The sequence below is a fragment of the Rutidosis leptorrhynchoides genome, chromosome 6 (assembly GCF_046630445.1).
Source record: "Rutidosis leptorrhynchoides isolate AG116_Rl617_1_P2 chromosome 6, CSIRO_AGI_Rlap_v1, whole genome shotgun sequence".
Taxonomy (NCBI): Eukaryota; Viridiplantae; Streptophyta; class Magnoliopsida; order Asterales; family Asteraceae; genus Rutidosis; species Rutidosis leptorrhynchoides.
In genome coordinates this window covers 308,171,267-308,184,192 of record NC_092338.1, presented here as the reverse complement: position 1 = coordinate 308,184,192, position 12,926 = coordinate 308,171,267, and the positions used below count along the sequence as shown (strand labels likewise).

General features: G+C 34.5%; 1 protein-coding gene across 1 annotated transcript; it reads left to right on the top strand.

Moving 5' to 3' along the window:
* Nucleotides 1-8,862: 8,862 nt before the first annotated feature.
* Nucleotides 8,863-9,522, top strand: LOC139854633 (uncharacterized mitochondrial protein AtMg00810-like). Its single transcript, XM_071843927.1, has one exon. The coding sequence runs from the start codon at nucleotides 8,863-8,865 to the stop codon at nucleotides 9,520-9,522; it is 660 nt and encodes a 219-aa protein (XP_071700028.1).
* Nucleotides 9,523-12,926: the final 3,404 nt, after the last annotated feature.

Below are 12,926 nucleotides of genomic sequence, written 5' to 3'. Positions count from 1 at the left end.
GGACAAGGCCGCGGAAGAGTTTTCAATATTAATGCGGCAGAGGCACAGGAAGACCCGGAGCTTGTTACGGGTACGTTTCTTATTGACAATAAATCTGCTTACGTTTTATTTGATTCGGGTGCGGATAGAAGCTATATGAGTAGAGATTTTTGTGCTAAATTAAGTTGTCCATTGATGCCTTTGGATAGTAAATTTTTACTCGAATTAGCAAATGGTAAATTAATTTCAGCAGATAATATATGTCGGAATCGAGAAATTAAACTGGTTAGCGAAACATTTAAGATTGATTTGATACCAGTAGAGTTAGGGAGTTTTGATGTGATAATCGGTATGGACTGGTTGAAAGAAGTGAAAGCAGAGATCGTTTGTTACAAAAATGCAATTCGCATTATACGAGAAAAAGGAAAACCCTTAATGGTGTACGGAGAAAAGGGCAACACGAAGCTACATCTTATTAGTAATTTGAAGGCACAAAAACTAATAAGAAAAGGTTGCTATGCTGTTCTAGCACACGTCGAGAAAGTACAAACTGAAGAAAAGAGCATCAATAATGTTCCCATTGCAAAAGAATTTCCCGATGTATTTCCAAAAGAATTACTGGGATTACCCCCACATCGATCCGTTGAATTTCAAATAGATCTTGTACCAGGAGCTGCACCAATAGCTCGTGCTCCTTACAGACTCGCACCCAGCGAGATGAAAGAACTGCAAAGCCAATTACAAGAACTTTTAGAGCGTGGTTTCATTCGACCAAGCACATCACCGTGGGGAGCTCCTGTTTTGTTTGTCAAGAAGAAAGATGGTACATTCAGGTTGTGTATCGACTACCGAGAGTTGAACAAACTTACCATCAAGAACCGCTACCCACTACCGAGAATCGACGACTTATTTGATCAACTACAAGGCTCGTCTGTTTATTCAAAGATTGACTTACGTTCCGGGTATCATCAAATGCGGGTGAAAGAAGATGATATTCCAAAGACTGCTTTCAGAACACGTTACGATCATTACGAGTTTATGGTCATGCCGTTTGGTTTAACTAATGCACCAGCTGTGTTCATGGACCTTATGAACCGAGTGTGTGGACCATACCTTGACAAGTTTGTCATTGTTTTCATTGATGACATACTTATTTACTCAAAGAATGACCAAGAACACGGTGAACATTTGAGAAAGGTGTTAGAAGTATTGAGGAAGGAAGAATTGTACGCTAAGTTTTCAAAGTGTGCATTTTGGTTGGAAGAAGTTCAATTCCTCGGTCACATAGTGAACAAAGAAGGTATTAAGGTGGATCCGGCAAAGATAGAAACTGTTGAAAAGTGGGAAACCCCGAAAACTCCGAAACACATACGCCAGTTTTTAGGACTAGCTGGTTACTACAGAAGGTTCATCCAAGACTTTTCCAGAATAGCAAAACCCTTGACTGCATTAACGCATAAAGGGAAGAAATTTGAATGGAATGATGAACAAGAGAAAGCGTTTCAGTTATTGAAGAAAAAGCTAACTACGGCACCTATATTGTCATTGCCTGAAGGGAATGATGATTTTGTGATTTATTGTGACGCATCAAAGCAAGGTCTCGGTTGTGTATTAATGCAACGAACGAAGGTGATTGCTTATGCGTCTAGACAATTGAAGATTCACGAACAAAATTATACGACACATGATTTGGAATTAGGCGCGGTTGTTTTTGCATTAAAGACTTGGAGGCACTACTTATATGGGGTCAAAAGTATTATATATAGCGACCACAAAAGTCTTCAACACATATTTAATCAGAAACAACTGAATATGAGGCAGCGTAGGTGGATTGAATTATTGAATGATTACGACTTTGAGATTCGTTACCACCCGGGGAAGGCAAATGTGGTAGCCGATGCCTTGAGCAGGAAGGACAGAGAACCCATTCGAGTAAAATCTATGAATATAATGATTCATAATAACCTTACTACTCAAATAAAGGAGGCGCAACAAGGAGTTTTAAAAGAGGGAAATTTAAAGGATGAAATACCCAAAGGATCGGAGAAGCATCTTAATATTCGGGAAGACGGAACCCGGTATAGGGCTGAAAGGATTTGGGTACCAAAATTTGGAGATATGAGAGAAATGGTACTTAGAGAAGCTCATAAAACCAGATACTCAATACATCCTGGAACGGGGAAGATGTACAAGGATCTCAAGAAACATTTTTGGTGGCCGGGTATGAAAGCTGATGTTGCTAAATACATAGGAGAATGTTTGACGTGTTCTAAGGTCAAAGCTGAGCATCAAAAACCATCTGGTCTACTTCAACAACCCGAAATCCCGGAATGGAAATGGGAAAACATTACCATGGATTTCATCACTAAATTGCCAAGGACTGCAAGTGGTTTTGATACTATTTGGGTAATAGTTGATCGTCTCACCAAATCAGCACACTTCCTGCCAATAAGAGAAGATGACAAAATGGATAAGTTAGCACGACTGTATTTGAAGGAAGTCGTCTCCAGACATGGAATACCAATCTCTATTATCTCTGATAGGGATGGCAGATTTATTTCAAGATTCTGGCAGACATTACAGCAAGCATTAGGAACTCGTCTAGACATGAGTACTGCCTATCATCCACAAACTGATGGGCAGAGTGAAAGGACGATACAAACGCTTGAAGACATGCTACGAGCATGTGTTATTGATTTCGGAAACAGTTGGGATCGACATCTACCGTTAGCAGAATTTTTCTACAACAACAGCTACCATTCAAGCATTGAGATGGCGCCGTTTGAAGCACTTTATGGTAGAAAGTGCAGGTCTCCGATTTGTTGGAGTGAAGTGGGGGATAGACAGATTACGGGTCCGGAGATTATACAAGAAACTACCGAGAAGATCATCCAAATTCAACAACGGTTGAAAACCGCCCAAAGTCGACAAAAGAGCTACGCTGACATTAAAAGAAAAGATGTAGAATTTGAAATTGGAGAGATGGTCATGCTTAAAGTTGCACCTTGGAAAGGCGTTGTTCGATTTGGTAAACGAGGGAAATTAAATCCAAGGTATATTGGACCATTCAAGATTATTGATCGTGTCGGACCAGTAGCTTACCGACTTGAGTTACCTCAACAACTCGCGGCTGTACATAACACTTTCCACGTCTCGAATTTGAAGAAATGTTTTGCTAAAGAAGACCTCACTATTCCGTTAGATGAAATCCAAATCAACGAAAAACTTCAATTCATCGAAGAACCCGTCGAAATAATGGATCGTGAGGTTAAAAGACTTAAGCAAAACAAGATACCAATTGTTAAGGTTCGATGGAATGCTCGTAGAGGACCCGAGTTCACCTGGGAGCGTGAAGATCAGATGAAGAAGAAATACCCGCATCTATTTCCAGAAGATTTGTCAACACCTTCAACAGCTATAAATTTCGGGACGAAATTTATTTAACGGGTAGGTACTGTAGTGACCCGAACTTTTCCATGTTTATATATATTAATTGAGATTGATATTTACATGATTAAATGTTTCCAACATGTTAAGCAATCAAACTTGTTAAGACTTGATTAATTGAAATATGTTTCATATAGACAATTGACCACCCAAGTTGACCGGTGATTCACGAACGTTAAAACTTGTAAAAACTATATGATGACATATATATGGATATATATATAGTTAACATGATACTATGATAAGTAAACATATCATTAAGTATATTAACAATGAACTACATATGTAAAAACAAGACTACTAACTTAATGATTTTTAAACGAGACATATATGTAACGATTATCGTTGTAAAGACATTTAATGTATATATATCATATTAAGAGATATTCATACATGATAATATCATGATAATATAATAATTTAAAATCTCATTTGATATTATAAACATTGGGTTAACAACATTTAACAAGATCGTTAACCTAAAGGTTTCAAAACAACACTTACATGTAACGACTAACGATGACTTAACGACTCAGTTAAAATGTATATACATGTAGTGTTTTAATATGTATTTATACACTTTTGAAAGACTTAAATACACTTATCAAAATACTTCTACTTAACAAAAATGCTTACAATTACATCCTCGTTCAGTTTCATCAACAATTCTACTCGTATGCACCCGTATTCGTACTCGTACAATACACAGATTTTAATGTATGTACTATTGGTATATACACTCCAATGATCAGCTCTTAGCAGCCCATGTGAGTCACCTAACACATGTGGGAACCATCATTTGGCAACTAGCATGAAATATCTCATAAAATTACAAAAATATGAGTAATCATTCATGACTTATTTACATGAAAACAAAATTACATATCCTTTATATCTAATCCATCCACCAACGACCAAAAACACCTACAAACACTTTCATTCTTCAATTTTCTTCATCTAATTGATCTCTCTCAAGTTCTATCTTCAAGTTCTAAGTGTTCTTCATATATTCTACAAGTTCTAGTTACATAAAATCAAGAATACTTTCAAGTTTGCTAGCTCACTTCCAATCTTGTAAGGTGATCATCCAATCTCAAGAAATCTTTGTTTCTTACAGTAGGTTATCATTCTAATACAAGGTAATAATCATGTTCAAACTTTGGTTCAATTTCTATAACTATAACAATCTTATTTCAAGTGATGATCTTACCTGAACTTGTTTTCGTGTCATGATTCTGCTTCAAGAACTTCGAGCCATCCAAGGATCCGTTGAAGCTAGATCCATTTTTCTCTTTTCCAGTAGGTTTATCCAAGGAACTTAAGGTATTAATGATGTTCATAACATCATTAGATTCATATATATAAAGCTATCTTATTCGAAGGTTTAAACTTGTAATCACTAGAACATAGTTTAGTTAATTCTAAACTTGTTCGCAAACAAAAGTTAATCCTTCTAACTTGACTTTTAAAATCAACTAAACACATGTTCTATATCTATATGATATGCTAACTTAATGATTTAAAACCTGGAAACACGAAAAACACCGTAAAACCGGATTTACGCCGTCGTAGTAACACCGCGGGCTGTTTTGGGTTAGTTAATTAAAAACTATGATAAACTTTGATTTAAAAGTTGTTATTCTGAGAAAATGATTTTTATTATGAACATGAAACTATATCAAAAAATTATGGTTAAACTCAAAGTGGAAGTATGTTTTCTAAAATGGTCATCTAGACGTCGTTCTTTCGACTGAAATGACTACCTTTACAAAAACGACTTGTAACTTATTTTTCCGACTATAAACCTATAATTTTTCTGTTTAGATTCATAAAATATAGTTCAATATGAAACCATAGCAATTTGATTCACTCAAAACGGATTTAAAATGAAGAAGTTATGGGTAAAACAAGATTGGATAATTTTTCTCATTTTAGCTACGTGAAAATTGGTAACAAATCTATTCCAACCATAACTTAATCAACTTGTATTGTATATTATGTAATCTTGAGATACCATAGACACGTATACAATGTTTTGACCTATCATGTCGACACATCTATATATATTTCGGAACAACCATAGACACTCTATATGTGAATGTTGGAGTTAGCTATACAGGGTTGAGGTTGATTCCAAAATATATATAGTTTGAGTTGTGATCAATACTGAGATACGTATACACTGGGTCGTGGATTGATTCAAGATAATATTTATCGATTTATTTCTGTACATCTAACTGTGGACAACTAGTTGTAGGTTACTAACGAGGACAGCTGACTTAATAAACTTAAAACATCAAAATATATTAAAAGTGTTGTAAATATATTTTAAACATACTTTGATATATATGTATATATTGTTATAGGTTCGTGAATCAACCAGTGGCCAAGTCTTACTTCCCGACGAAGTAAAAATCTGTGAAAGTGAGTTATAGTCCCACTTTTAAGTCTGGTAATCTAAGAATTAGGGAACAGACACCCTAATTGACGCGAATCCTAAAGATAGATCTATTGGGCCTAACAAACCCCATCCAAAGTACCGGATGCTTTAGTACTTCGAAATTTATATCATATCCGAAGGGTGTCCCGGAATGATGGGGATATTCTTATATATGCATCTTGTTAATGTCGGTTACCAGGTGTTCACCATATGAATGATTTTTATCTCTATATATGGGATGTGTATTGAAATATGAAATCTTGTGGTCTATTATTATGATTTGATATATATAGGTTAAACCTATAACTCACCAACATTTTTGTTGATGTTTTAAGCATGTTTATTCTCAGGTGATTATTAAGAGCTTCCGCTGTCGCATACTTAAATAAGGACGAGATTTGGAGTCCATGCTTGTATGATATTGTGTAAAAACTGCATTCAAGAAACTTATTTTGTTGTAACATATTTGTATTGTAAACCATTATGTAATGGTCGTGTGTAAACAGGATATTTTAGATTATCATTATTTGATAATCTACGTAAAGCTTTTTAAACCTTTATTGATGAAATAAAGGTTATGGTTTGTTTTAAAATGAATGCAGTCTTTGAAAAACGTCTCATATAGAGGTCAAAACCTCGCAACGAAATCAATTAATATGGAACGTTTTTAATCAATAAGAACGGGACATTTCATTGTCCTTGTATATAATTTGGCCCCTGTTTTAATAATTCCAGTGACTATTAATCCATTCCCGTGTCCGGTTAAATGAACGATTATTTGTACATATAAATACCCCACCCATCGTGTCCGATTGAGTGTATATGGTTATTTATAGGTATGTCCAATTGTAAATCTTTATATTAAAATTAATAAACTATCATTTAGTTAAACAAATATAAAGCACATTAATAGCCCATAGTCTAATTTTCACAAGTGTCGTTCTTTTGTCCAAACCCCAATTATGGTACAAAGCCCAATTATCTAATTTTAATATTTTTAGCCCAACATCATGATTACTTCGGCTTAAATAAGCATAATAATAACTTAGCTACGAGACATTAATGAAAATAACATAAACATACCTTACAGTGGTTAAAAATAGCGTAGCGTTACACGGACAGAGTTCCGACTTACAAGACCTTAAAACATTCGACTAACCCAACCTTATTATTATCACTAACTTAAAATTAAAATTACAAATTGAGATTACTAATTGGAGTGATACTTGGTACATGGGGTTTTTAAGAAAAAGAAAATAAAATAAATATATGTGTAAATAAAACGTCCGAAAATGCTGAATTTATAGATCCTGACTTCACTGTAGACCTCCGCGAGTGCTGAGGTTTCCTTCACAAAAGTACCGCGAGTGCGGAGGTATGGAATACAGCTCATCTCTTGATTTAAACGTGGGCTGCTGTATTTGTTTAATATATATATAAAATATATATATATAATTTATATAATTATATATATATTATATTATAAAATATATATATATAATTTATATAATTATATATATATTATATTATATTCTTGTGCATAGTTGACTTGTAATTTTTGGTCCGTTGCGTCGCGCACTGAAAGTTGACTTTGGTCCCGGTTCCGGATTTTCGAACGTCCTTGCGTACAATTTAATATCTTGTATTTTGCGTTTCGCGTCTTGTACTCTTGTAATTTTGAGACGTTTCTCATCAATAATTGGAATCACTTTTGTACTTTTGAGCTTTTTGGTCGTTTGCGTCTTCAATTCGTCGAATCTGTCTTTTGTCTTCACCTTTTATTATTTAAACGAATATCACTTGTAAATAGAACAATTGCAACTAAAAGCTTGTCTTCCTTGAGGGATAATGCTATGAAATATATGTTCATTTTTAGCATTATCAATGTCCCTGGACGCTTCTGGGCAGAAGCGATGCAGACTGCAGCATATGTCATTAACCGAATCCCTCAACAATGGTTAGATTATTTGTCTCCTTATGAAAAAATATGGAATGACAAACCATCAGTTGGTTATTTTCGTGTGTTTGGATGCGTATGTTATGTGTTTGTACTTGACCACTTACGCAACAAAATGGAAAAGAAATCCATTCGTTGTATCTTTGTAGGTTATGATAATAACTGAAAAGGCTGGAGATGTTGTGATCCTTCTACGGGAAAGTGTTATACATCTCGCAATGTTGTATTTGATGAGGTCTCGTCATGGTGGAATTCGAGCAGTGAAGCAACATCATGTGAAGATGTATCTGAAGTAGCACAAAAGGAGTCACAAGTTAAGCTTGTTGCTAATGAAAATCAAGCTGTTAATGATGATCAGATAGAAGATGGAAATCCATGGCAAACTGGTATACATCAGTTTAATGAAGAACAAGCTGTAAGGAGATCATCACGAACACGTAAACCAAACCCAAGGTACGCCAATACAGCAATTGTGGTTGATGAAAAGAGTGAACCAGAGTCGTTTGAAGAAGCATCACAGATTGTCGAATGGGTTGGTGCCATGGAAGAAGAAATTAAGGCTCTACAACGAAATCAAACATGGGACTTAATGCCTAAGCCGAGTGGCGTGAAACCCATATCATGTAAATGGGTGTATAAAATAAAACGTCAAACTGATGGCTCTATAGAAAGGTACAAGGCACGTTTGGTGGCACGAGGTTTTTCGCAGCAATATGGTTTAGACTACGATGAAACATTCAGCCCAGTAGCTAAGCTCACCACTGTACGAGTATTGTTAGCGTTAGCAGCAAATAAGGGTTGGAGTTTGTGGCAAATGGACGTCAAGAATGCATTTTTGCACGGTGAACTAGATCGAGAAATATATATGAATCAATCGACGGGTTTTCAAAGCAAGCAACATCCAGAGTATGTTTGTAAGTTACGAAAGGCGTTATACGGGCTTAAGCAAGCTCCACGAGCCTGATATGGAAAGATCTCTGAATTCTTAATTCATAATAATTATAATGTAACCTGTGCAGATTCAAGTTTATTTGTCAAGATGGTGGATGGAAAACTTTCTGTGATTCTCGTGTATGTCGATGATTTAATCATCACAGGAGATTATGAAGATGAAATAGTGCAAATCAAAGAGAATTTGAGCATTAGATTTCAAATGAAAGATCTCGGCTATCTTAAACACTTTCTTGGGATGGAGCTTGAAAGATCAGAAGATAGTGTTATTCTTCACCAAACAAAGTACTCCACTGATCTACTAAAGAAATTTGGAATGCTAGATTGCAAACCAATTGCTACACCACTAGAACCAAATTTCAAAGTCTGTGCACATGAGGGAAAAGATTTGAAAGATGCCACCATGTATCGGCAATTGGTGGGAAGCTTGATATATTTGACTTTAACTCGGCCCGACATTGCATTTGCAGTTAGTGTGATGAGTCGATATATGCAAAGTCCAAAGAAGTCTCATTTGGATATTGTTCGTCGCATTCTACGGTATGTGAAAGGTACACTTGGTCTCGGTGTTACATTTAAGAAAGGAGAAGAATGCAAGCTGGTGGGTTATTGTGATGCAGATTATGCGGGTGACCATGAAACTCGAAGGTCTACTACCGGGTATGTATTCATGCTTGGGTCTGGTGCAGTGTCATTGTGTAGTAAAAGGCAACCAACAGTATCTCTGTCGACGACTGAAGCAGAATAGCGAGCAGCAACTATGGCAGCTCAAGAAGCTACAAGGATTGTACAGTTTTTGACTGAGCTACAGCAGAAAATCGAACATGGAGTGCCACTTTATTGTGATAACATGTCATCTATTCGACTAGCCGAAAATCCAGTATTTCATGCTAGAACAAAGCATGTGGAAGTTCACTATCACTTCATAAGAGAAAAAGTCCTGAAGGGAGAGATTAAATTGGAGCATGTTCGAACAAACGAGCAGGTAGCAGATGTGTTTACAAAGAGCTTGGTTGGAGCTAAGTTTGACTATTTATGTGTAAACTGTGAATGAAGGAAGTTGGTGTTGAAGGGGAGTGTTAAATGTGCAACACCAAAGTGAGTGCTACATCAAGTTGCTACTTATTTTATTTAAGTATTGATCTTTTGAATAAGTAATAGTTAATTCCTACTTTTCTGTTAAATAAGTTGGTCATTAAGATAGTGTCTTAAATCATGGAGTAGTGGTATAGTGCCTTAAATCATGAAGTGGAGGTATTATTCTATTATTTTTCTAATTCACTGTAAGCCTATTTATAAGGCTGTATTTTTCCTTTGGTTTCATATAAGAAAAAGCACAATCCTTTAGTGCATTTACCTGTGTATATTTTCAATTTCATTTAGCAAGTATTACACTGTTGTTTAGCTTAAGGTTCAACAGCAAGGACCACAGTGCTGATCTAGCACCGACAAAGTAGCCCGAACTAACCCACTTAAATCCCCAAGCCAAGTATTGCCCATTTAAGTGACCTAATACTAAATAAATATGTGCAGCAACTAAACAAACAAGCACTATTAGATGATGGATCGTATGAAGCAGGAGTAAAACTATCGTTGAATTTTAATGAGTCGATGGGGGACATTATACAGAGTCATTCTGGCGTAAAATATGTTTATTGTTCATTAAATTCCAGAAAACAGACTTCTTTCACATTTACTGTTAAAACTTCGTGTATTTCATTATGAGTCATTTACATTTACAAGAGATAAAAACAAAGTTATACAAATCTTTGCCTTAAAAAAATGTAACACACACAAATTTTGTTCCGGATTGTTTTGAGAGCTACTAGTCCCTTTGTAATGTTTGAGATCTAGTATAAGGAAGTATGTGTCGGAATATGAAAATGGTATTCAAAATTTTCTTTTTTTACTACTAATTAAGAGGGGTAAGAAATTTTTTTTTGGGTAAACGAGAAAACACTCCTATGAACGAGCACATTGACTCCCCTATAGAAGGTAAAACTTCGGCTAATCAAGCCTCCGAGGGGTAAGAAATTTGTTAACAAACTCAATACCTAATCTAATCATTTGAAGTGATTTTAGAAGTGTAATAGTTTATTGAAGTTGACATTCCTCCATCTCATATGGGTTGATAATTGATATGCATTCCATACACATATTAATTTATTAATTTTAATTTAATAAACAAATAACATCTATCATTCACAAATTATCATGTATAACTTCATAATTATAGACCCTTCTATTATTATTGAATATTGATTATTGATATTGTATAAAAGACTAATAATAACTTCGCCATAAAAAATGATAGATCTATTATTGAATATTGAATATTGATATTGTATAAAAGACTAATAATAACTTAGCCATAAAAAAATGATAGATCTTTTAAAATTATAAGAGGAATATTCAAATGAAATCAACTTTTAAGTTGAGACCAAGAGACCAATCAGAGTGCGATACGTGGCGCGATAATCACATGTGATTGAAAAACATTAAAAATATAAATATTTTTTTTAAAATTAAATTTTTTTTTCGAGATTTTTTTTTTCGGAATTTTTTTTTCAAACACATGTGATTAGATTCGACATGCAGTAAATCACATGTGATTCTGCATGTCAATCACATGTGATTCTGTATGTCAAATTCAATCACATGTAATTGGAAAAAAAAAAATTAGTAAAATGACGAATTTCAATAAGTTTGTGCTAAAACCTTTAAACACCAAATTTTTTTTATCAAAACTTGATCAAACCATCGAATTAAAGTCTGGAATTTTGAAGATATGATCACGAAACGCTAACAAACTTGATCAAATCACCGAATTAAAGTTTGTTTGCGGTTGAAATTTTTTTTTGAAAAGAAACAAATTCGATTTTTTTTTTTTCAATCACATGTGATTGAATTTGACATGCAAAATCACATGCGATTGTGTTTTACAATCACATGTGATTGGGTTTTACAATCACATGTGATTGGATTTGACATGCTAAATTTAAAAAAAAAATTAAATTATTTTCAAAAAAAAATAAAAAATGAATTTTTTTGAATTTTTTTTTTTCAATCACATGTGATTGTCGCGCCACATGTCGCGCTCTTATGTGACGATCGCTCCAAATCCATATGGACGAACACGTCATTCATTGATTTCATTGCGAGGTATTTGACCTCTATGTGATACATTTTGTAAATTGTATTCGTTTGAAAAGGTATTTCATAAATGAATATATAAATTTCAGGTTTTTAACATCTGATGATTCCTACGTATAGACAATCACCATTTAAATGGTTTACAATAATACATCTGTTAACAATACAGTCAAAATAAGATACATGGTAATGGTTTGGTGAATGCAAGTTTCTTGTATATAGCATGTATGACTCCACGCACATATCTTGTATCACGTATAAGCAAACAGCGGAAGACTTCTAGAAACCTGAGAATAAACATGCTTCAAGTGTCAACACAAAGGTTGGTGAGTTCATAGTTTTAATATTACACATAATCCGTATATCAATGTGGATTACAAAAGTTCAGTTGTTTTATTCAAAATGTTTATCAATAGGTTTTACATAAAAGGTGGATCACAAGATTTCAGTTGCTTCATCCGAAACGTTTATCAATCGGTTCTACAAAATTGAGCACCCTGGTAACTAAACTTTAACGTTTATATAATTTGTACCCTTTGTATAATCATCTTAATAATACACGCAAACCAACGTGTACGCTTCTCAAATAGCATACGTCCGTTAAAAGGCTAGCGCTCTAGCTCGGACGGGGATATCAAGCCCTATGGATCCATATACTACTACTCGCGCCCACCAGTTCTTATAACTGGCAGTTAACAGTTACCAAAGCTAAGGGATTTTCGGTTCAAACTCAGTGTAGAATTTAGTATGTACTTGTATCCATTGCGTTTAAAATAAAGTGCATGTATTCTCAGCCCAAAAATATATATTGCAAAAGCAATTAAAAAGGGATCAATGAAACTCACACATATAAATATTGTATATCGGTTAATAAAGCATTTGCATGTATTCTCAGCCCAAAAATGTAGAGAGTAAAAGGGATCTTATGAAACTCACTGTTTAATATTGATATACAATATTGTAGGAAAGCACGTAGACGCATCGGAGATGATAAACACG

Coding starts and splice junctions, on each gene's coding strand:
- LOC139854633 (XM_071843927.1), top strand. CDS start 8,863: ATGGTGGATGGAAAACTTTCTGTGATTCTCGTGTATGTCGATGATTTA.